This window comes from Aspergillus sydowii (assembly GCF_001890705.1).
Source record: "Aspergillus sydowii CBS 593.65 unplaced genomic scaffold ASPSYscaffold_4, whole genome shotgun sequence".
In the NCBI taxonomy this organism is placed as follows: Eukaryota; Fungi; Ascomycota; class Eurotiomycetes; order Eurotiales; family Aspergillaceae; genus Aspergillus; species Aspergillus sydowii.
This window is the reverse complement of record NW_024467862.1, coordinates 1,292,277-1,316,135: the sequence shown is the minus strand read 5'-3', so window position 1 is coordinate 1,316,135 and position 23,859 is coordinate 1,292,277. Positions and strand designations below refer to the sequence as shown.

Genomic DNA, 23,859 nt, shown 5'->3' with positions numbered 1-23,859 from the left:
CATGCATGTCTCAGCACCTCTCATCCTCACCACGGTCTTAGGGCTCACTCAAGCCCAATCCGCCAACTCCAATTCCAAACCCGACATTCTCAGCTACATAAACCCCCTAATAGGCTCCACAGATGGCGGAAACGTCTTCACAGGCGCTTCACTCCCCTACGGTCTTGCCAAAGCCGTCGCCGACGTGGACGGCCAAAACACCGCCGGCTTCGCAACAGACGGCAGCAACGTGACAGGCTTCTCAGCGCTACACGACTCAGGTACAGGCGGGAACCCCTCACTAGGCAATTTTCCTCTATTCCCACAAATATGCGCAGACGGGGAGCTGAACAATTGTCTCTTCGACAAGAGCAAGAGGGCCAGCCCTTACCTCAATGACTCGGTTGTGGCTCGCCCGGGGTATTTTGGGGTTGAGCTGGTGAGGGGTGGGATTCAGGCAGGGATGACGGTTTCGGAGCGTGCGGCGTTGTTTCAGTTTACTTTTCCCTCTTCTGGTGGTGCTGCTGCAACTGCTGAAGGGAGTCCGTTGATTTTGCTCGATTTAACGGATCTCTGGGATAGTCGGCAGAATGCTTCTGTCTCCGTTGATACCGAGAAGGGCAGGATACTCGCCAATGGGACGTTTCTGCCGTCCTTCGGTGCTGGGTCGTACAGGTCGTATACCTGCGTGGACTTTTATGGTGCCGACGCCCGCGATAGCGGGGTTTGGGTGAATGACCGTGCGGGAACGGAAGTTCAGGAGCTATACGTGACGAGGGGTTTCAATCTGTTCTACGTACAGGGTGGCGGATTCATCAGGTTCAATCAGCCGAAGGGTGGCGGGGATTTGACAGTTACTGCGCGCGTTGGGATGAGTTATATAAGTAACGAGCAGGCTTGTAGGAATGCAGAGGAAGGGATTCCGAAGCCACTGGAGGATTTCAAGCGGTTGAGGCGCGAGGCTGAGGAGGCGTGGAGACAGAAGCTGAGCCCTGTATCGATCAAGCCTGGGGGAGCGGATGAAGAACTGCAAAGGAGTTTCTGGAGCGGGATTTATCGCAACATGCTTGATCCGCAGGATATGACGGGCGAGAATCCGCTGTGGGAGAGTGAGGAGCCATATTTCGACTCGTTTTATTGGTGAGTTTGCTTCCCTTTCTGGGGATTGGATTCTGGCCATAGTGCGTACCTAGTGCGTACCTACTAACAGCTTGAATAGTATATGGGACTCCTTCAGAGTGCAGCACCCGCTTCTTACGATTATTGACCCTGAAGCGCAGTCGCGCATGGTCCGCAGTCTTCTGGACACGTATAAGCATGAAGGCTGGCTACCGGACTGCCGAATGAGCTTGTGCAAGGGCTGGACGCAGGGCGGGTCAAATGCTGATGTTGTCCTTGCGGATGCGTACGTCAAGAACCTCACTGGGATAGACTGGTCTCTCGCATACAAGGCCATGGTCAACGATGCCGAGAACGAACCGTTGGAGTGGTCGTACGAGGGCCGTGGAGGGCTCCAGAGCTGGAAACGCCTGAACTATATTCCTTATCTCGACTTCGATTATCTAGGCTTCGGAACGAACTCTCGGAGCATCTCGCGGACGGTGGAGTACTCATACAACGATTTCTGCGTGTCGACTGTTGGGAAGGGACTAGGGAAAGACGGATATACGACGTACCTCGCGAGAGCAGATAATTGGAAAAATCTTTACAATCCCGATCAGACTTCTGGCATAAACGGTACAGATAGCGGGTTCGTGGGCTTCTTCCAGCCTAAATTCCTGAACGGTACATGGGGATACCAGGACCCTATCGCCTGCAGTGCCCTTGCCTCCTGGTGCTCGCTTACAGATAATCCGTCAGAAACCTTCGAGTCCAGCGTCTGGGAATACCAATTGTAAGTCACCACGTTTGCCAATATTGATCAATGCAATTAAACCAACTAACCAACAACCAGCTACGTCCCCCACGACATGGCCTCCCTTATCGAAACCCTAGGTGGTGACGATGAATTCGTTAAGCGCCTCGACTTCTTCCACGGATCCGGCCTCGCCGATCTTGGTAACGAGCCTGTCTTCTTAACAGTCTACCAATACCACTACGCCGGACGGCCCGGCCTCTCCTCTCAACGCGTGCACGGGTACATTCCCTCACGATTCAATACTTCTACCTCGGGTCTTCCAGGGAACGACGACTCCGGTGCCATGGGCGCCTTCACAGTCTTTTCAATGCTCGGTCTCTTCCCAAACCCTGGGCAGAATGTGTATCTTATCACAGCGCCGTACTTTGAAGAGGTGAGCATTACAAGTCCGCAGACGAATAAGACGGCAACGGTGAGGAGCGTGAATTTTGATCCCGAGTACAAGGATATATACATCCAGAGTGCAAAGGTGAATGGGAAGTCGTATACGAAGAATTGGATTGGGCATGAGTTCTTTACTGAGGGGTTGACATTGGAATTGGTTCTTGGGGACAAAGAGGGTGACTGGGGGCGGGAGGAAAAGGATCGACCGCCGAGTTTATCAAACGGCGTTGGGAAATCTTGAGCATTGGATATTGAATGTACAGAGTACAGAGTACAGCTATGAGCTTGCGAGAAGGGTTATGCTGACTGCTGGCATCCAAGAATTGAGATACAAGGATTACAATTGGATAGACAACCTCGTATCCATCCATGCTTGAACCTTTACAATCCTAGGTGTATAATCAGCGACATGAGATGGTTCGTTTCTCTGCAGAAACCCCAGACGTCATCAACTGCACCTTCTCGACGAATCCCAACAAAAATGAAAGAGTATACGAGGATGTGGAATGCAGGTGGCTGGTGCAAATCCCCCACAAGATCAATGCTGGACCCGTGCAAGTGAGACCTCGCAGTTGATTCTCCGAGGAATACGAGATTCACCCGTGGTCCATTTGCCCCTTGAGGATGATCCGTTTCATCCTTCATCGTCCGTGTCAGATTGGACCCGGCCTGCTTCTCCCCTGTATTTCCCATGAAAAAGAGAAAAAAGAAAAAACAAAACGAGACAAGACGCCTTAAGCTAAGTCAAGGCTATAAAATCGTGTTTTATGCTTATTGCTCACGCCCAATCTTGCCCGCCTGAAGCTGAAGGGTCGATATCTTACATACCCTCCCCTCATTCCAAGTAGGGCTGGCCGGGTATATATTAGCCCAAACCCCCATCCTCCTTTCTTACTTCCTTCACTCATTCGATAATCTTCTCCAATTAGCTGTCTTAAGAAAGATAAACGCTGCCAAGATGATGTTCGTTTCTACAATCTCCATCCTCACCTTCCTCGCTACACTCACCCTTACCACCGCCACCGCAGCCGAAGACCCAGGTATCAGGTGCGAATCCGAGGCTGACTGCCCTAAAGATCTGCCTGTTGTAAGTATCTTGGAAAGTGGATGTAGATCGTGGAGGAGGCTAACTGGACCTCTCCTTGGTAGTGCTGCGGCTTCGACCCGAGGATTCAGTACTGTCTTCCTGAGGGTACGGTTTGTTGAAGGGGGTAACAAATACATCAATGCGGTGAAATGGTGATTGGAAGACGAAGAGAGGATTGGTGCAGGTTGTGATTCCGATGCGGTGACATGCGCTGGTCAGTAGTTAGAGTGCCTTAACTCGGTAGATATCTGAAGCGGCCCCTACTGGAACATTTTCGGTATATGAACGAGCCTACCGAGGTAGAATTGTCAAGGATCGTGATCGTTTTTCTTAGGTTGATTTGTCTTTACTGCTAGTAGGTAATCGTATTCATATCCCCCGGTTAGGGCTAATGACGGGTAGAGATTTAATCCCTCTCAACTACAAGAAGCATAGCACAATTACTACATGTATTCTAATCAGTACATACCCCGATTAGTGGTGCATTATCTATAATATGCGACTTTTTTTTTTTACCCCGTTGCGCCGCCCATGACATGTCATAAGTACATACGCTTCAGACTCGCTATGCTAAACACAACACGAGCATGAACCAACATGATATCGGAAATAATAATAAAAAGAAGACAGAGAAAATAAAAAAGAAATTTAAGTAACTGTCATGCAATAAGATAGAACAGAGCATCATGAATTGGTCATGGCATCGTTCGCCACTTGCTCTCCAGAGGGTGGAGCAGCAGCAGCAGCAGGCACATTCTCAAGGTCCTCGTTCTCAATCCCAAGGGTCCCCGTTTCAGTCTCTCCAACATTATCATCAGTCTCTTTCGATCGTTGTTCCTCTTCCCTTTCCTCTTTTTCCACCTCCTCTTCCCAACTATCAGCTACTTCAGCCGGTGGAGGCGTACCACGCGCCTGTTTCGACGCACCAACGCCCGATCTCAAAACGAGCTTTTCCTTCCTCAAGTTGCTCCCGTCATCGTTCAATGTAAGAGCAGAGTACAGTGAACCCGACAATCCACTACCCGTGCGAGGAGGAGGTGTGCTTCTGGCACTGCCAGTGACTCCATTACTACGTTTCGACGCGGCAACCTGAGCCCACCCGCCTGATTCTGAAGACCCAAGGGCTTGCGCCTTAGCTGCTTCTCGCTGAGCTTTTGCTTCTGCGGCCGCGAGGCGCTGGGTTTCGCGTTCCTTAGCCCTGTGGCGTTCGCGGAGTTTCACGCATTCGGATACGCTCATGCCTGCGATGCCAATCGAGATGCCATTGCCTAGGCCGAAGGCTGGGGGTGTCCAGGTCGTGGGCTTGAGGACGAAGACGTGTCTGTGGGGCTCTGGGTCGAAGCTCTCGCTCGAGAAGCCATAGTCGGACGCGAGGGAATGGACGAAGGCTCGGAGCGAAGATTTCGCGGGCTGGGTGCGTACGGAGCGTTTTGTTATGTCAGTGGCGAGGGCATGGAGGGTTGCTTCGTGCGACTGCAGGGTTGATAATGGGGACGTGGGTGAGAGCTGGGTGTACATGTCGAGAGTTTCAGACGAGTACGGGAGGTTTGTGGAGGAGATGGTGTTTTGCGCGAGCGTGTTTGACGGGTTAATGTCGACCCCTAGAGCGGCTGCTAGAGAGCGATTCCGCTCTAGGCGTCCACACTCTTCGTCGCATGATAGTGGAGTGACTGCAGGTAGCCTCTGCGGTTGCTGGAGTTGTCCCTTTGATGCCACGGCTTTCGCCGCGTTACATCGACGGTCCTGGCGGAGTCGTCCACAGCCACATGTTACCGTGACCGTGGATGCGCAGGGAGTCTTCTCGGGACAGGGGTATGGAGCATGGCACGCATCTGTACATGGATGGCCGCAAAGCGTCTTCGTCTTCCCACACGCCTGTTGACAAGGCTGTGAGGCGTCCTCGCATTCGCCTGGCCGGTGGCAGTTCTTCTGACAAAAGTGTGAGCCGCAATTGAGCGGTTCGCCGCAAATCTGCCCGCACCGTGCATCCGCTAGCCAGCAGGGCTGGTTCTTCAGCGTCTGTTTGCCACAGAGGCATATCTTCTCTGTTAAGAAAGGGCACTTTGGACAAGACTCATCGTCCGTATGGCAATTATGCGAAGTCTGAGGATGGCCGCAAGCCTTAGGGCGTTCGCAAGGGAATGAGCACGGCGGAGGCTGCGTTCCACAAGGCAAAGGTGGGTACAAAATCGACCGACCGCAGTTGCAAGATATCTCCTCGAAGATCGCTTCCCTGCAAGTATTGCATGGGCCCTTGTGACAAATTTCTGGGCATGTATGCCGTCCGCATTTCAGCTTGCGGCCACAAACCCGGGTACAAATATGCTCGGCCTCCACATCCTCGTCGCTAGGGCGCAGACGAGACTTTAGTTTTCGTCGCAGCGCCTGGCGCTCAATCGCCTTTTGTTCGCCAGGGCAGCACCGTTCGGCACATGCATGTCTCCCACAGTGTAGGGTCGAATTGCAGACTCGGAAACACTGAGGAGGCTCGATTGTACCTTGGTGGCAGACAGTGTTGAACGAGTTGCGTCCACAGCGGCACTCTATCTCGACCCTCTGCAAGCAGGGACCACAGGAGCCAATATGACAAATCTTTTTGCATCCATGTCCACACGGTAATGTCTTACCACATGCTTCCAGACAATTCGATATAGGGTCTTCGCACGATGTCCGAGGGGTATATCCTGGAATATCAACTAATGGCGTCTTCCCGCAAGGACAATGTGATACTACGTCTGGAGACCTGGGGCAATGAGCCTTCTGAGGATCCTGAGCGTGACATCCTTTCTCGCAAAAGTGAACGCCGCAATCATACGGACGGCTACAGACGTCTCCGCAGCTGAAGCTGCCTGTCCACTCTTCAGTTTCTCCGTCCTCATGCTGCAGTTCACTTTCCAGCTCTTCGTCCTTGGAGCTACAGAGCATCTCAGTCTGCACTTTACCACAGTAGCATCGCGCGTCAATTTTCACTTCACAGGCCCCGCAAAGCCCTTCGTGGCAGGGACGAGTGCAGGTATGTTCGCCGCATGGTAGAAGATCACCGCAAACCTCGCCACAGCTCCAGCCATGTTCGTAGTCGGTATCTTGACAACGTTTCGTAGAGGAGTTCCTGCCGCAAAAACAGTCCTGAGTCGGGCCCATCGCCGTACATGGTGAGCATGGCCCAGCATGGCACGTCGCATCACAGGGATGTGGACAACCTTTCCGTTTCCGCGAACAAGTCTGTCCACACGAATGAGGCGGAAGACCAGGAAGTGGACGTGGATCAACCTCTTTCTCACACCAGCAAGCGTAGGTTGTCGGAAACACCTCTTGAGCAAGATTGCAACCGGGACATCTCCAAGCACGAGGTCCACTCGACTCTCCTTCCTCGCCTCGCCTTCGCGCAGCATCCTGAGCCGCGGCGCCCTCGTTCTTCGACCACTTCTTAACACAACTCAGGTGAAAAACAGTCCAGCAGAGCCCGCAAGACCACACGCGCGATTTTCTTCCAATCTCAATCGTGCAAATGGGGCATTCGTAAAGATTATGCGCAATATCCTCATGAATCCGTGTAACAATATCATCGGCCTCTGATTTCGTAGTAACTTTCGGCGCACGGGGACGAGGAGTCTTCGCTTTTTCTTTCCCTTTAGTTGCCGGTGCCGGTGTGGTGGTAGTCGTCTTCGAAGACAATGGCTCGCCATTCGTGGTCGGAGCGGCAGACCCAGGTACAAACGCCGGCGCATCGGCCCTCAACCCTGGGTCTTCCGTATTCCCCAGCCCACCTTCTTGTGTATCATCCTCCGAATTCTGTTGCGACTTCGTCAATCGCCCTTGGAACGTCCGCCTAGGAGCTCCTAGCTGTTGTTGGTCGCCAACCCGCACCCGATCTTGCCGTTGGCTTCCTTCATCCACCGTTGTGTTCCCACCTCGACCCCCTCGGCGACCTCGTCTCGGGCCTCGCCGTGACCGTGGCTGTGTTGTGTTCTGGGGTGCGGATTGCGTCGGCGGCGGTGGTTGCGATTGCGGGGCCTGCTCTACAGGCTGGCTTTGCGGTTGCTGTTGTCCTTGCGCATCCGAAGACTGTGTTTGTTCTTGTCCCTGTGGTCGTCGATTGGCATTACCCCTCCGGCCTCGGTATCCACGTCTGAATGATCTAGGAGCCCGCGGAGCATTACCGTCCGCAGCGGGCGTGGTCGAGCTTGACATAATCTGGGCGGTCATGAAATTTGGGGTTCGGGGCTGCAAACTTGCGGTTGCAGTCATGCACGGCACAGTTGGTGGAATAATACGAAAGAAAGAGGGAAATGAAGAAGAAAAAGAAAAAGAAATGCAAACGCCTGAGGCGAGGAGAAATGACCTGGGCGAACAGAAAAGGATGGAAGACGAAAGTTGTGAAGAGCGGGCAGTTTGCGAGTCTTATTAAGAGTGTGGCGAGAGTTCAACTGTGGCTCGGCCGTTTGATTGTAAAGGCTGGCCGTTTCTGTATTGACGCTGTGGCTACGGTCCTACTTTACTGTGTCACATAATACTAGTTATTTAACAGGCCCAGCAATGAAGCGGCTGATGATGATCTCCATCCAGTCGCCTCCTGCTCTGCAACTCGGTGTTGCTTGGTCGTGACTCATAATCACTGTTCGAGTCACTATTACTCATAGTGGGACCTGCGCATACCAAGTTATACGAGGGAAACCAGGATTTAGAAGATAATAATATGTATAATCATTGGCAAATCCAAGCAGAAAATATCGTAACTATCATCGCTATGCGGTTCCTCAACTGGAGGAAAAGGATGGTGACTTCGAAATAACCAGCCCATGCAAACATTATAGGTCAAGGAATATTAGAAGAAAAAAATTAAGAATTAGAGAAACAACACAATTTCCCCTCGCTCATTCTGCTTCAGACGCAGCGTGCGCCATAGATCCTTCTCATCATCTGCCCTTCGTTCGCGATCTGCGCGACTTCGGCCATGATCTCGTCCGCGGTCACCATCAAACTCGTCTGTAAAGTCCTTGTGGAATCGCTTGAGAACCTTGTTGATTGAGAAACCTCGGGAGCTCTCTGGTCCTTTGGTCACTAAAGACAAGAAGTGCGCAGCCATCTCTCGCTGGATCTCGTCCGGGTGGTTCTCCTGTCGGTAAACGATCATCTCGCGACCGTCTTCTCGTGGCGAGTACGAACGCTCGGAGTACTCGAGTTTCTTGAGACGCCGCACCGGGCGTTCCCCCTCCACTTGCGCACTAATCTTGCGCTTGGATTTACCGGCGTCGGATGGAGCGCCATGGTCGCTTGGGGCGTTGCGAATCTTGTGAGTCTTCTTGGACTTGCGAGGCTCGTTCTCATTACCAGCAACGCTGCTTCCGGAAACACTGGAGCCAGCAAACATAGAAGAGACCAAGCGCTCAGCTCGGTTTTTGATCGAGATACCTAGACCCGCATCGTGGCCTTCCTTCTCATCACGACGGGTGCGCTTGAGAGGCGATGAAGGGTCCTGGTACCGCCGGCGCGGGTTGTCCGAAGCGTTTTCATCCTCCAAAGAAGGTGACCGAAGCATGCGGTCGAGCCCGCCTGTCAGACCAGAATGGTTGAGCATCGGCGTTCCTGGGTGGTTCAGCACGCTAGATGGAGCCTCGAGCATAGGAGTATCCGCGTCATTGATATCATGGTCGTCCATACGGCGCTTCCGCTTCTTCTCACTAGTAGTTGCAGTTAAAGTCGGAGGCGATTGCTTCCTCTCACCACGCCGGTCCTTCTTTTTCTTCGGCGCCGGGGTCATGAACTCCATCGATATAGCAGCATTCTTATTGTTCGGATAGGTTGGCGGCTCGATGGGACCAGAACCATATGAGAAACCATGTTCCTCGTAAGCGATATCGTAGTTTTTGCTTTCATCGTCACCATCGGCGTTGCTGCTCGCAGACGCTTGAGGTTCAAAAACCGAAGGCGCGTGGTCCTTCATCTTCATCTGCTCTTTCGGATGGACAAGAGAGACCTTAGACGCATTTGGCGTCTTTTCATCGACCATGAAATCGAAGACATTGACCTTGGCGCCGTCATTTGTCGGCGCTTGCTTGGCTTCGCTTGGAGTAGGGGGGCTCGGAGCAGGAGGGACAAGGTTGGTTTGCGAATCGGGAGCGTCTTCCACGTACGGGGCACGGTGGGGTGTGTTCGATTTCGCGGGTTTGTTATTGTTGTTTCCTTTCCGTTGGTTCTTGGCCGGTTTCTCTTTATAGAGTGCTCCTTGGTACTTCTGAGCCTCGCTCATACATGACTAAAAAAACTAAAATTAGTTCCATTCCATACAAGAAAAACGTTTCGCTGCCCTTATATCGCCGCCTCTCGATAGGCCCTGCGACATCATGCGCTTTATGCCGAGGAGGGCGAATCAGGTCAACCAACGGACGGAGATACCCCAACACCGTATTCTCCAACAACAACAACATCAAATGAAGAGAGTCTTCCGTACCGTATGTGATTTATATTGTGTTCCCTGGAAGTGGACCATGCAATCGATGCAGGTAAAGCTTGCCCCGCGGCATTGGTTGCGATGGGAGTCAAGCTTCTTCTTGGTGAGAACATCACCGCACCCCTAGGAAATAGAATAGATGCTTAGCACTTCGTTCCAATAATATTCACTCCAGCGACTTGTGATCCGGTGCCGACGGACTCGATTCTACTTACCTCACATGAAAATGAGACCATCTTGACAAGAGCCCCACGATGTGAGAAGACACTGAGTAGAGTTGAGTCACTGTCACGAGGAGATAGCCGCTCTGAAACTGGCGATAGAAGGCTCGATAGAGGCGCGACCCCGCAATCAGAATTGAAACCCTTCGCGCAAATGATAGGAAGGCGCAAAAAGCGATGGAATTGCGTTTGTTGACAGAGGGACAATTTCAGCCTAGCAGGCAACAGGAGGCAGAAGGGCGAAGAGCAAACTGAAGGAGGCTCCGCAGCAACCTTGGGGTATCAGCGATTAAAATCAAGCACAGGCGACAACCCCTGTTAAGTTTGTCCTCTCGATTTGCGCTCTTCGTGTTGGAATCTTTTCTGGCGCGTTCAACAAAACCGAGAGGAAATTCAAAGGGAAAAAAAGGTGGGTAAACGACGCTATTCCTGTTGTGGACGAACAGGATCCACCAAGTCTGCCTTGGAAACCAGGCGCTAACTGGCTCTCCCAGGTTACGCCACTGCTCCGAGTAATGTTTAGATCTTCGAATGTCTCCTTTCAGCTCTCAGCAACCGTCTCCTGAGAAACCATGAAACATATGATACTCTTACGCTTCGGCCCCTGAACTTTTCAAACAACTTTCTCACATAGAGAGGCGGTTGCGTCAACTCCCTGTCAGCTGCAAAAGTACGGCGACAGCAACCACCATTGGCCTGCGCACAAGACTTGAAACGGGGCATTGCTTAGGATGAACCAGGGTCACTCCGCATGCAGACGATGATCAACGGATCCCAATCTCGAGGAGGGTGGGTGTTGTCCTCTCCGCACGATCGGTTCAAGAAGCGTGAGCCTGTCAGAAGACTCGCACTGGCGCACATTGCACAGTCTAGGACAAATGACGGGCTCTTTGTTACGGTCCGCCCCTCATTTTTTGCTGTTAGTGCGGCGCTTCCGGAGGGGCAGTCTGCGCCTCTATGAATGTCTTGCGGCAAAGCATCTACTGCGGAGCATTAAATGCGAGATAAGAACTTCGCCTACTACACACTAATAATAGCATCATTGCGTACGTTGATTGGCATAGATCTTTGGCGCTGGTCTGATGTTTCTCGAGTTTCGCACTGCGAACAGTGTCATTATCCGACTATGTTGGTACTGAGGTCGGGTTTTCTTTTCAAACCATACTTTCTGAGGCTGTCCCGGGTGTTTAAGTAGGACTTCACAAGGCGTGCATAAAATACAACAGCTTAAAAGGTAGGTTTGTCTTGGTCAGTATTTCATCCTATCAACCGCCCCTATAATGGCAAAATCATCAGCTCGAATAGTCAACACACCCTCCGGCTTCGGGTCAGCTGCGCCTGTCACAAAACCATAGACCCTCATGAGCCGAGTCATGCGCACAAGAATGCATATTCGTGTAGCTTTCGCTAAAGGGATCCTCCTTGTTTCCATGGCTGATCCAGTAGGTTTTTGGTTTCCATCTTCCACGCTGAATTGGGTTGGAACTTTCTCGGCTCCCCCACGGGAATGACCGAGCGCCGCAAGCTTTGTTAAACCCAGTTGCTACTAGTTGCCGAGCAAATTGAATAGAGATTATTATACATTCAACGACCAGCGTTGAATATTTATGGCGAGAGATTTAATGACGGAAATATACTAGATATCTGCGAGAGCGCATGCACGGCCCGATTCGTGTCACGTATATCTACCCTCCACGAGTGATACTAAATTCGATTGCAATTAGTTAGAGTTAGTAGAGCAAGGCAAGGGGGTGCACTGACGGTTCCCTGGATATCTCCACAGGCGAGATAGTATCATCACCATCGCTGCTTTCGCGAGGGGTGGCCTTGTGGCCACTATCAGAGTCATTGCTGGTCCCGCCTTCGTCTTCATCATCGGCGCAGCCACAGTCGTAAAAGTCGCCGAGCTTGGTACAGTCAAACTCTGGCTTTTTGAGCATCGAATTTACTTCGTTGTGGATGAAGCAGCCCCATCCTGCAGCCGCATTACGGGAAGAGACCTGCGGGGGGTATTTCTTCAGGTGTTGTTGGAAGTGCGACGCGCATTCACCGCTAGTTTAGTAGTCAGCATTCAGCGTGCGGGGTGGGCGACTGGTGGCAAACTATACCATGGATATAGTCGCGCAAAAAGGTAGATATATGAGTGGAGCGTCTCTTGTTGTTCTTCAGTGGGCTCTTCGGGGTAGCGAGCGAGCATGGTGTGAAAGTACTTCCATGTTGCGCGACCTAATTCGGCTCTAGTTTCCCAAGCTGTTAGCTCATATTCAAGGTCCGAGCCATGACAAAGATTGCATACTTTGCCGTCTCATTGCCTAGACGCGGCATCACAATGTCCCCCTTCTTTAAATCATCCTGAACAGGTGTGGTTTTATCGAGATGGCCGGGAGCTCGGACTGCGGGACTAGGGGGTCCATAGGGTTGGATGAACAGGACGAAGAGAAAAAAGACTAGAATAGAAGCGCTTATCAAGATACGCCTTGTGATCTGCCGATTGGCCATGGTTGAAAAAGGAAAGGGCCACGATTGTCGAGATTGGATGATGCTAGAGAACGCGCATACCACTGGGCGAAAACAATGGTGCTAGTAGGGAGGGCTACAAAACATCAAAACATCAAAATGAAAGGAAGTCGCAAAACTGTTGGTTCTCAACGAAGGACTGGATTGTGATTTTGACGAAGAAACAACTGTTCATCTTCCTTGCAGAGCCCGGAAGGTGGCCTGACGCCGTCTTTGAGTTTCAGGGTTCGAAGATCGGGGAGTCCACGTGGATTAGTTACTACGGTTTCATTGCTTAGTCACTATCCTGTTTATGCTGGGCGCATGACAAGGGAGACAATCCCTCGGCGGAACCTTCTTTTACAGAAATGGACTTGGATATTAACTTGTCGTCCACACACAAGTTTCGAGACACCACGCGATGCGCTAGTGCCCAGAAATAACAGTGCAGAGATGCCCTGTCCGATTCAAGCATTTGCGGGGAGGCGATTACATAACGCATTCTGCCGATCCACCAAATTTGTTCCGACTTAAACTCCGGAGCCTCAGTCCGTCTCGCATCTCGACAAATCCACCCTGGGCAACAGCAAATATGGCCTCTATCAGATCCCTGGCATTTCAATCCCTAGCGCGGACCCGGACTCCCTTCATCCGCTCTCAACAGCGCCGATGGGCTCAAGTCCATGATGTCCGCTTCCTTGCGACCCATCGCGACCCCAACCAGGTCCTGGAGAAATACCGATCGAAGCTCCACCAGAAGGCGCAACAGTAAGTTGAAACAGCGGCTCGTGGTCCCAAACAACTTCAGTGCTAAACAGCACCCCCAGAGAGGGCTTTCAGTCCGTCGAATCCTTAAAGGAAGCCCATCAGGAAAAGATCGATAAGCTGCGCCGCGAAGCATCAACAATCCTGACCCCCGAACCCCCATCGCCCTCCGCAACTCCTCAAGCCCCTCCTCCTCCACCGTCTGCTCAAACTACCGCCCAGTCCCAAGTGGCAGCGGCGTCAAAAACAACCGGCATCAAACCCTTGAGTTCCTACCTCGACATCGAGAAAGTCCGCGACCTCCCTCCCAAAGAGATTGAAGCTCTCTGGCGCCTCCGGCACGCCTCAAACTCAAATTCCATTTGCGCTGTTGTCCCGTTGGAAACTTACGAGCGCATTATCTCTGCGGCCCGTCAGAACCCGCAGTTCATTCTCCCACTCCCACGCACCACCGAGACCCCCCAAGCACCCGAAGCGGACGCCACCGCGTCTGATGAGAAGAACGGCGCGGACATTCACTTCTTGCAGTGGGCCTTCCACCCGCCTGCATCGACACCCTCGGCGGTCAACTCGCACACATCTACTGTGATTTTTACCCCACTGGCTTCGTACAAACTGCACGGTTCTTTTGCCCAGCCGCATACCACAATCACGCACCACCTAGATCTCGCGGATGACAAAGGGCTGGTCCTTATGCATGGCCAGGTGATGCCTGACTCTGGAGTGTCGACTTCAGAAGCTACATGGTTGGTTAGCTGTGTACAGCGGTTTTACGATTTCGGTGGGCAGGCAAACGGGCGGAAGGGCGAGCTGCTACGCATGTTTACCCAGGGTGATGTGCAGAACTTCAAGATTGAAGAACTGATGGCCGAGGCGGAGAAGCTATGAATTAGATAGATATCATCATTGCGTGTACTTTAGCATTGTATAACATTTACTCTTTTCTTTTGCATCCGTTAATTCCTACCTAGATAAAGATAGAAAGTCTTGGCTTGCTTCACACATAACGAGCTGGGTAGGTAGATACTAATATTAGCCGAAGAAAAGAACTCCTTGAATATATTGACAAATTCCAACCTAAAACGCCAATTCAAAGATATCTCGCATTCAACAGCACCTTGTTTCACATCCGCATGGCAGAAATTGAGATCGTGACAAGTATGCGGGAGATCCCTTAAATGTGAGTAATATGGACAGCGAAATCAAATAAAGCAAGTCTTGCACTGCTTCCAGATAGGGCAAATGCTCGTAGAAGGATCTGGCAATAGTCGATGGTAAAATACAGGAGAGGGAATCATGAGGCACGAGAAATTAAGTCGCTAAGCCGCTAGTGCAATGGTGTCGGCCGGATTAACTTGATGCTTTCCGTGTAAGCTTTATTTGGGGACGTATATGGTTCCGAACAAGCATCAGCTTGGTATTGGAAGCCGACGCGGTCAAGCAGTGCATTCGTAAGTCGTAAGGTAAAGGAAGACTTCGTTAATTTTTGAGAATTTCTTCCGTAACGAAAGAATGGATATGCTCGAAGTAACCGGGCTCGGCCACACTATCGTTATGTGCGCCGTTCGGAAGTGTTCGCCATACTTTGCGGTTGGAATTGCAGATAGCGAACAGCTGTGTCATGTTCGATGGTCTGCATCGGGTTAGTCATTCCCGTTTGAATTTGCCGTACGTACTTTCGCGGAAGTTAATCAAAACTCACGGGATAATCTCGTCCTTTAATCCGCTCAGAAAAAGCACAGGGGTCTGGGTTATCTTTGGCAGAACCTCCTCGCTCGTCCATGTCTGGTGGCAGAATCGAGCCAGATATCGGGCCGGAGGGAAGACGCTGGTGCCAGTTAATACAGAACCAATATTGAAAAATGGATATACTTAGATCTGAGAGCATACCTTGGGATCAGCTTCCGGATGCTAAGGAAGGTGTTCTCGAGAATCAACCCCGCAATGCCACCCTTGTCTTCGTTGGTAGCGACAAGGTTGATTGCCACAGCTCCTCCTAGACTCTGACCATATACGATAATCCGCGAGTCCGCCGTCTCTCCCCTTTGCCGCAGATGATCGAGCGCTGTCTGAGCGTCGATTTTCAGTCCATTCTCATCAGGCACCCCAGTGGATAAACCGTAGCCCCGATACTCTAGCATTAGAACATGACATCCCAAGAAATCCTGCAGGACCTTCGCGATGGGAATGCGATGACCCACGTTGCCTGCGTTTCCATGAAACATCAACACCGTAAGGTTCTGGTCCAATCGCTTGGGAGGAGCACGAATGAAGTAGGCATGCAAAGATTCGCCATCCGGCGTGCGAAGCTGAAGCTCTTCGTAGTCATCCAACCCGAACTGGCGAGGTTTAGGAACACTAGTGCGTGCATCGGCAGGGATATTTCGCGGGTAAATAAGCTCACTACATATGTTGTCAGTTACCCGCACGCGCCATGTCCGGTTGTATCAAGACTGCGATATAGGCGGACGAACTTTTGCTTGAAATACAAGAGACCGCTAGCAACAACAGCTAGGCCGGACGATGCTAGCATCGGAAGACGCAGAAACTGGACTGCACTGTTGGCCATACTGCCTATACTCCACGATGGTGGGGGCGGCGGAGATTCCGACATGTTGACCACGAGTGTCGCAGGGAGAAGTAATAGAGCAATGCAAGATGACAAGAGATGCAGGAGTGAAGCAGGCTAAGGCTGAATGACAAACACACAATTCCACGTCCCGCAACAAGATAATGCAGAATGTAAAGACCGCAAGTGCAGAAAATGCAAGATGGAATGGTGAATGCCTGATGGGTCGGTCGCATGGACTGGTGTAAACTCTCAGGAGGCTTTCACGCTGCGGGGCGGAGACGGCGGGAAGTGTGGCCAATGGGCGTGGCTGCGGAGCTCACCGCCTGGCGGAATCAGCTCCAGCTTGCTTGCCCACGTAAGGCTTGCCTGCCTTGAGCTCTGAAGCTGCTCTCATCAACCTACAACTTCACAATCCTACCTTCCACCCTACATCTCCGTCTCTTTCTCCCTTCCCTGCCCCCATTAGATACGCTTGTCAGAACTCGAACTCTCCAATACCCGACAAGACTACTCGCAAAGCCTTTTCATCTTCACCCAACAGGATGGTCGGTCACGGTCTCACGGGGATGCTCGGGGAAGGTTAGAAGCTATACAATACCACGCTGGATTATACACCGTGATTAACACGTATTCTAGATGGCATTCATATTGATATGAATCACCTGAAGAGTGGGGAGGTCAAGTAAGTTCCGTGAACGCCAATCGTTCGTTGATGACCAGCATCTAACATCTCTTCTTCCAGCCTAGGAACGTCAATGTGAGTGATATTTACAGCAGATATCCATATTCGGTCGACTAATACCCCTGGTCTACTTTTAGCATGGCGATAAACTTCAAGGACGGTGTTATACTGGGCGCGGACAGTCGGACAACGACCGGAGCTTACATTGCCAATCGAGTCACCGATAAGCTCACACAGGTCCATGATACCATCTGGTGTTGCCGATCCGGCTCTGCTGCTGATACACAGGCCGTGGCGGACATTGTTTCGTACCATCTTAACATGTACGCCATCGTCAACAACGAGCCTCCGAGCACTCAGGTTGCTGCGTCGCTATTCCAGGAGCTATGTTATGAAAACAAGGACATGCTAAGGTAGGTCGATTTACACGCGGTTTTTGGATATTAATAATGGTTGGTTGACGCGCGAATTGCAGTGCCGGAATTATCATTGCGGGCTACGATCCCCGACATGGCGGCCAAGTGTACTCGATACCTCTGGGCGGTTCACTACACAAGCAAGCATATTCAATTGGCGGGTCTGGTTCGACTTACATCTACGGTTACTGTGACGCGAACTGGAAGGAGAACATGACGGAGGAAGAGGGTATCAATTTCGTTCGAAGCGCACTGCAGGAGGCAATTAAATGGGATGGCAGCTCTGGCGGCGTGATCAGGATGGTAGTCTTGACAAACAAAGGAGCGCAGCGACACCTGTATCTGCCAGACACTGGCTACACTGCACCCGGTAACACCAATTAGTTTCCCACGATTGGTAATGATTACATCTCCATGCTAGCTATCAATTGAAAGCCTTCTTCCTCTCTTTGCTTGCCCCTTGCATTTAAAAAGGTTCGTCCCTTCAGCATATTAAGCTCCGTAGTTCCGTGATGCATCGAGAGTTCGGCCTTGAAATGCATGGCGATCCTTCAGCCGGACGTGAAATCGACGGATCCGCATCATATTAGTAAATAAGAGGTCATGCAAGGATCTCCGCGAGTCGCAGTACCAGTAAGACTTTGCGGACTCCCACTTTGCTTTTTCTTTTCTCTCTCTCTCTGCAGATAATGAGGCTGGAGATCGTGGCCATGGGACACGGCCGGGAAGGTAGAGATATCAGAACAACGTTCCAAGGACAAGTTCCGGAGGTATCCCGGGGGCCGTATATAGCTCATCGGGGCGGGGCGAAAGAGTCAATGAGGGTGGGTTTCGGCATCACGACCATCTTCCCCGACCACCAATCATCCGACCATCACCCCCAGGTGCGCTTCCAGAGAGCCGCCATTCGCCCGTTCCAGTCCCTGTCTGCCCGGCATGAATCCTGCTGGCACCCGTTCTGGATCTTGGATTTCATACCTGTCCTTCGAATTCGGAAACTAGTGATCATGTGGAATCAAAACCACCAGTGATACGGAGGCGCATCGTCCCAGGGGCTGTTGCAAGGAAAAGGAAGCAGAGCAAGCAGAGACCTCGGAGACTCAGCGTCGACAAATCGAAGGCCTGTTGGGTACGTGCTCAGCGTTTCATGAGGCAGCGATGATGCATCTGCTGAGGTATATTCAGGCCATTGACCCGGAGCCGATCATTATTAACATGACATTATCTGTCTGATCGCTAGACATAATTGCAGGATCTCGAGCAGTTGTGCCGTGGTCGAGGTTGTCTGTCGACTGTTGTTGAGTCCGCCCTGCTGACTGTCCCGGTGGAACCCAATTCAGGTCAACCAACCCGCCTTCTGCACTGCATCACCACTTCCTGTCTATCGAGGCATCTCCTCCGCCACCAGCAAGTTAGCCTCCCTCTCCTTCTCACGCCCCCTGTTTCCTTGGTTCTTCTCCGTGGCTTTGGCCCTATACTTGTCTTTTCTGCCCAGCCCCCTTCTCAGCTCCTCAGATCGCAATGGATTGTTCCGTTGCTGCCTCTCGCTCGTGAATCCCTTCCGATTCAAGCCTGGCCGGGTCGGAGTGCTGTGCGCACCCCCAAGTCCTCTGGCCCTCTGCGATCGTTTCTCACCGGGGAATCTTCGATTTCCGTTGGTAATAATTGATTGATTGTACACTGAGCCCCGCGCCATCTCTCTTATCTCCTGGTGGCCTCGCCTTCGTTTCCCCTCACCCGCACCTCTCTCTTCTTCCTACATGGTTTACCTTCAGCCTCCAACACCCCCTCACCACCCGGCCCTTCGATGCTGCACTGTCGCTGACATTGGATCTAGAGCGCTGTTCGCTCTACTCAATAATATTCCGAATCAGCGCAGTTTCCTTCCCTCCGTCTTTTCCGCCCGGATATGGAATCGGCCGTCCTCAACCATCCGCCATCGACCCATAGTGATAGCTCCTACACCATGCTGGGAGGCGCCGTCCCTTCCTCGGAATCCGTCTATCGACCATCTTCACGCCAGTCCACCCGGCCATCATCGAATCTCGAGTCCGGTAGCTCCATATCAACCTCGTCTAACACTACCCCCACCTTTACTGCCCCGCCATCGGCATCGGCATCCACCACAAGTTCAGCCCGACTGCCAACCCAAGATGTTCCGGCCTACATCAGCCGACCCTCTTATACTGGCTCACAATCATCATCGGAATCCTCGACAGTCACGCCTGGACAGACACCTACACCAGCTTATACACAACAACAGCCTGCATCAATGATTCCGCCCACGTCTGGCCACCCACCTCGATCTGACCGCAGCGGTCACTCTGCGACATATTCTTCCCAGCATCGCAGTCAGTCAGGTAATACGGTAGCAGCCACCGGGGGGCGGCGTACAGGTAGCCAGTCCTCTCCAGCTTCTCCGCAGTTGAGACCAACATTGGAATCCCTTCGATCGCTGGGAGGCTCAGAAGTAAACTCGCCCAGTCGCATCAAGGTCCGCGATTTATCCCACATTCAGAGCTTCGCCAGCGAGGAATTCCTAGTCCAGTCGCAGAAAAATCAAGGACCTTGGGCCCAGGAGCGCCAGTTCGAGATCAGTTCCATGCCGGTCACGGATATCATCGAAATGGTTGCTGGACTTTTGACCAAGATCACCACCACCAACGACTCACATCACGAACAAGTCAACCGACAAATCCCTCCTGTGGATGGGTCAAGCAATTTATCTCAGCAAGCGCACAGCGTACTCGCATTCCACGGCAAGAACGTCCCGAGTATAAGTATACTGAGTTATCTAACCAGAATTCACAAATATTGCCCCACTACCTATGAGGTATTCCTCAGTTTACTGGTATATTTCGACCGCATGACGGAAATGGTGAACAAAGGTCAATTAGAGCGCCTGCGTCGTCGTTACACTCGTACAGACGCGGTGCAGTCGGACACCCCAATCAGACCCAGATCTTCCGAATCATCCGTCGCGCAACGCGCTCACACTTCACCAATGGTAACCCCGCCACCTTCTGCCGGAATTACAGCTCAAGATCCGTCGTCGTCATCACCTATATCACCAGCCATGAATCCTCAATTAGAGGACCATCTCTCTCATTTCTTTGTCGTTGATAGCTTCAACATTCATCGACTAGTCATTGCAGGTGTGACCTGCGCTAGCAAATTCTTCTCTGACGTATTCTATACAAACTCCAGATATGCAAAGGTATTTCTTTTCGTGCAGCGTTCTTTTTGTTTTGTCTTAGACTGATCTCTTATAACCAGGTCGGAGGCCTCCCTTTAGCCGAGCTAAACCACCTCGAGCTCCAATTCCTTCTACTAAACGACTTTCGCCTTTCGATACCTGTTGAGGAATTGGAAGCCTATGGGACCATGCTGGTCGAATTTTACGCCAGAGAAATCGTCACTCAGCAACAACAACAACAACACCAATCCCAGCCCCAGGTAGGGCTAAGGGAGGAATCCCAATCCGACGGAATGTATATGCGCTCCCGCGACACGCGGCAACCGGAGGTTCGCCAAACCAGCACGCCACCTTAAAGAGCTTTGCCTGTCCATGGTCCGGCCTGGCTGCCATGGCCTCTATGCATACTCGTGGTGCACACCTCCATGGCGTTATTTTCAACTCCCTCATAGATTTCAAGGCTCGGCTCAATTCATACTGCTTTCATATCACTCTCATATCCGGCCCCGATGGCCATCGATCGAGTGAATTTCCAGTCCACACCTCGAATCCCCCTCCCACATTCTTCCTTTTGATTGAATCGAATTGATTGGCATCGAATACCCCTCTCTCTGATGCCTTTGTCTTCTCTTCTGTCTAGTTGTTTCCAAGCCACGAACGAACTGAACCTTTTATTCATATCCATAGACTATTTGCTCGTTTACTCGCGCTGCCTCCTATTCCATTCCATTCCATCCTATCCTATCCCGGTACGGCTTTTTTCAGGATGACTGCTCTGCCCTCGCCTCCTTCATCGTCGTGACATTGATTCCGGTTGCTCCCGTTCTGGTTCTTGTTTTATTCTAAAGTGCCTACTTACCTAGGTACCTACGCCATACTTCCATTATTTTTCCCTGGGCATGTACACAATACCTTAGTGTAGTGCCTTCCTAGGTGCTTACTGTTATTGTTATTCGTCAACTGCATATCGGTCTTCCTAACATTGGTTGGCATTTCTTGGGCGTTGTCTTCCTCTTCATCTTCATCTTCTGTTGTGTTTTCAAGTGTTATTGTTAGTTATAAGATAGCCGGGCGTCTTGTCCTATTTAATACGTTAGGCGTATTGGTCGCTTTCAACGATTAAGCCAACTTGACTAGTTTCTCGATATCTACACCTCGGCCGTCTTTGACTACGCTGTGTACTTGATAGACCTTACTCTACGACTAAATTGATATGGGTTACGAGGTGAGGTAGCAAAGGAATAAATGCTTCTCGATTCCGTCGAGGTGGTGAAATGTCTCTGTCCGCCAATGAAAGGCTGGATCAGCTAAATACAACAGTAGAATACATGACTGCCCATATATACTTGCCCTCCATACCAACCCCTGACTAAGCGTCAACACGATCATCAGCCAAGACCTACGCCCTGCTCCTTCCAACCTCACCCTCATCCTCCACCATCACCACAAGAACAATCTGCTATGCAGGTCAGTTCGTCCGTACGGCGGTAATGAATGCATGTCCAGGGATGCTTACCTCAAGCTGTCGTTAGACTCTCCAACAAAGTCAAGAATCATGATTGGGCGGCGTTTCCCACCAAGCAACTGTTGAATTATTAGCTTGTATCCCAAGTTGGACCACTTGGGATAAAGACTTACCCCCGTCGCCCCTCCAGTCAGTCCAACAAGCCCGGTGGCTATCAATCAAACAAAAGAAGTCTATTGTCGGGAGCGGCGATGTTCCCACCAACCAACTGCCGATGTTTTGTTAGTATATGCAAGCCCTAAAACTAAGAAACGACGTACCCCATCGCCCTCCAAATAAAGCCATCATAAGCCCCGCACGGCGAGGCCATTGACTCGGGGCCGCTGACGCTCCGGCTATGGCCTACGACTTAGCTCTCGCGTACGAGTGTGCGCCATTACCCCTGTGCATAGGGAACCACTGTCGGATGTCCTCTAGTTTACGAACGTTAGCAGAAGCTAAATGATGGGCACGATGAATGCTTACCTGTCCACGCCTAGAAAAACACCACCAATACTCAGCAGGACGAACGTCAGCGAGATCTATAATCCATTAGCGCTGACTGACTGGTCCGATGGACCAGTTAAGTCAAAAACATAAAAGCAAAGAAAAGAAAAGGTCAAGATCCCAATTAGGAAAAAAAAAAAAAAAAAAAAAAAAAAAAGGAAAAGAAAAGAAAGACAAATGAACGGAGGGGGATAAGCGGATATCGAAACGAGTGGAAGGGGGAGACAAGTTCAGTTATCCACCACAAGGGTGTGAGGAAGGAAAGGGTATACAAAGAATGTGCAGGTCAGTGGGATACAAAATGAAGGTGACGAGAGCGGTTAACGAAAGTGAAGAAAAAGGCGTGTCTCGACTATGCTCAAAGCATAAACACACCCTTCTTCCGGACAGACTCTCTCTTGCGAAGCCAACACCTGAAGACCTCCGGAGGGGTCCAGTCGGGGTGCCTAGCCTGGAGGCGAGCCAGGGCTTTCCAGGCACAGTCTTGTCGGTTGCAGGGTTGAGAGATGTGGTCGAAGATACCGGCGTACGAATCGGAACCCCAGTACGTGGTATACTTCTCTTCTTCACCATCCTCATCGGGCTTCGTCAAAGGAGTAACTGACCAACCCTGAAGGGTTCCCATGGCGGCAATGGGGCCGGGATAGATGTGCTTACGGCGATCGATCCAACGAGGGACTGAGACAACGGTGGTCTCTCCAAAACGAACGGATTTTGTCGGTTTGCTCTTGCGTTCACTCTTGGCCGGAGCCGAGGGCTTAGCTCGAGCGTTGTCGACTTGCCGGGTTGTGCGGCCGGCAGCGCGTTTGGCGGCCAGGTATTTCTCCTGGGCGGCAAGGGCATCTTCTTTCGCCTGTAAGATCTTCATTCTCCTGATTTCAGGAGGAAGATAGACGTCGAGAACCTGATCAATCCAACGAGTGACTGGGATGACGGTAGTCTCCCCGAAGTGGACGCGTTTCGCTGGCTTGTTCTTGCGTCCGCCATTGACCGAAGTCTCGGGCTTAGCTCGAACGTTGCCGACTCGCGCGGACAACTTCTTGTTGGTAGGGATTGTCGGGATTGTCGAGGGGGTAGGGTTGCGGGACGACAGGTGCAACCGGGATGGCTGAGTAGACCTCTCGGTAGCCCAAGGTCTAGGCCGGTTCTGTCGGGCCAAGCGCCTTTCCTCAACGATGGCGTGACGTCGAAAAGAAGGAAGTTGAGTTGGACGTTCAAAAGAAGGTGGTTGAGTTGGACTTGGGGATCTGACTGGGAGTCGAGAGCCAAGGCGTGACGACTCAAAAGAACGAATGCTGTCCCGGGTAGGCCGAGGTGCCGAAAAGGAGCGGGCAGTAGGTCCGGGGTTGGCGCGGGTCGAGACACGGGGTTGAAAAGTTAAACGAGAGGCAGGTTGTGTCTTGAGACGCGCAACGACTGGATGTGGATCTAACTGGGGAAGACGACCAGTTCGGAGTCGAGACATCGGAACTGGCAAAGAAAACAGAAAGGGATAAAAAGCCTGAACACCAAGATGGGAACGATAAAACGCAGCGTGGGGAAGGCACGGTACTAGCAATCGAAACAACCATGAGGTGTGGAGAGGGAAAAAGAAGAAGAGGAAGAGGACGAGCAAAACAGCGGCTTATATAGGGCACGGTGGCGTTGGTGTTGTTGTTGCGAACGCTGTTGAAGCAGTCAC

General features: G+C 51.6%; 10 protein-coding genes across 10 annotated transcripts; 5 read left to right on the top strand and 5 right to left on the bottom strand.

Moving 5' to 3' along the window:
- Position 1: 1 nt before the first annotated feature.
- On the top strand, positions 2-2,522 carry ASPSYDRAFT_57312 (GH92 family glycosyl hydrolase; the record flags this gene model as incomplete). The annotated part of the gene is made up of 3 exons (XM_040849349.1): positions 2-1,119; positions 1,199-1,873; positions 1,934-2,522. 3 exons carry the CDS (start codon positions 2-4, stop codon positions 2,520-2,522), a joined length of 2,382 nt encoding a protein of 793 aa, XP_040703583.1.
- Positions 2,523-4,283: 1,761 nt separating this feature from the next.
- On the bottom strand, positions 4,284-7,487 carry ASPSYDRAFT_111940 (putative NF-X1 finger transcription factor; the record flags this gene model as incomplete). The annotated part of the gene is made up of 1 exon (XM_040839937.1): positions 4,284-7,487. A coding segment is annotated over one exon (3,204 nt), but the record flags the coding sequence as incomplete, so codon positions are not given.
- Positions 7,488-8,214: 727 nt separating this feature from the next.
- ASPSYDRAFT_148937 (LYAR-type C2HC zinc finger protein) lies at positions 8,215-10,055 on the bottom strand (the record flags this gene model as incomplete). Its single annotated transcript, XM_040841854.1, has 3 exons — positions 8,215-9,624; positions 9,820-9,942; positions 10,035-10,055. 3 exons carry the CDS (start codon positions 10,053-10,055, stop codon positions 8,215-8,217), a joined length of 1,554 nt encoding a protein of 517 aa, XP_040703581.1.
- A 1,670-nt stretch (positions 10,056-11,725) lies between these two features.
- Positions 11,726-12,539, bottom strand: ASPSYDRAFT_57309 (flavin-linked sulfhydryl oxidase ERV2; the record flags this gene model as incomplete). Its single annotated transcript, XM_040849348.1, has 4 exons — positions 11,726-11,744; positions 11,802-12,092; positions 12,149-12,277; positions 12,337-12,539. 4 exons carry the CDS (start codon positions 12,537-12,539, stop codon positions 11,726-11,728), a joined length of 642 nt encoding a protein of 213 aa, XP_040703580.1.
- A 589-nt stretch (positions 12,540-13,128) lies between these two features.
- On the top strand, positions 13,129-14,189 carry ASPSYDRAFT_149357 (ATP11 family protein; the record flags this gene model as incomplete). Its single annotated transcript, XM_040841898.1, has 2 exons — positions 13,129-13,304; positions 13,364-14,189. 2 exons carry the CDS (start codon positions 13,129-13,131, stop codon positions 14,187-14,189), a joined length of 1,002 nt encoding a protein of 333 aa, XP_040703579.1.
- Positions 14,190-14,780: 591 nt separating this feature from the next.
- Positions 14,781-15,915, bottom strand: ASPSYDRAFT_30613 (alpha/beta hydrolase; the record flags this gene model as incomplete). The annotated part of the gene is made up of 4 exons (XM_040844795.1): positions 14,781-14,934; positions 15,004-15,129; positions 15,192-15,704; positions 15,725-15,915. 4 exons carry the CDS (start codon positions 15,913-15,915, stop codon positions 14,781-14,783), a joined length of 984 nt encoding a protein of 327 aa, XP_040703578.1.
- A 500-nt stretch (positions 15,916-16,415) lies between these two features.
- On the top strand, positions 16,416-17,355 carry pre3 (proteasome core particle subunit beta 1; the record flags this gene model as incomplete). Its single annotated transcript, XM_040841888.1, has 5 exons — positions 16,416-16,452; positions 16,510-16,555; positions 16,616-16,630; positions 16,693-16,968; positions 17,031-17,355. 5 exons carry the CDS (start codon positions 16,416-16,418, stop codon positions 17,353-17,355), a joined length of 699 nt encoding a protein of 232 aa, XP_040703577.1.
- Positions 17,243-18,215, top strand: ASPSYDRAFT_898272 (uncharacterized protein). Its single transcript, XM_040852230.1, has 3 exons — positions 17,243-17,549; positions 17,606-18,100; positions 18,157-18,215. Exons 1-2 carry the CDS (start codon positions 17,512-17,514, stop codon positions 18,000-18,002), a joined length of 435 nt encoding a protein of 144 aa, XP_040703576.1. The 5' UTR covers positions 17,243-17,511; the 3' UTR covers positions 18,003-18,100; positions 18,157-18,215.
- Positions 18,216-18,880: 665 nt separating this feature from the next.
- ASPSYDRAFT_88672 (putative cyclin-dependent protein kinase complex component) lies at positions 18,881-20,523 on the top strand (the record flags this gene model as incomplete). The annotated part of the gene is made up of 2 exons (XM_040852043.1): positions 18,881-20,188; positions 20,248-20,523. The coding sequence occupies 2 exons, from the start codon at positions 18,881-18,883 to the stop codon at positions 20,521-20,523; spliced, it is 1,584 nt and encodes a 527-aa protein (XP_040703575.1).
- Positions 20,524-22,068: 1,545 nt separating this feature from the next.
- Positions 22,069-23,643, bottom strand: ASPSYDRAFT_88671 (uncharacterized protein; the record flags this gene model as incomplete). The annotated part of the gene is made up of 3 exons (XM_040852042.1): positions 22,069-22,105; positions 22,158-22,213; positions 22,600-23,643. The coding sequence occupies 3 exons, from the start codon at positions 23,641-23,643 to the stop codon at positions 22,069-22,071; spliced, it is 1,137 nt and encodes a 378-aa protein (XP_040703574.1).
- Between the last annotated feature and the right edge of the window lie 216 nt (positions 23,644-23,859).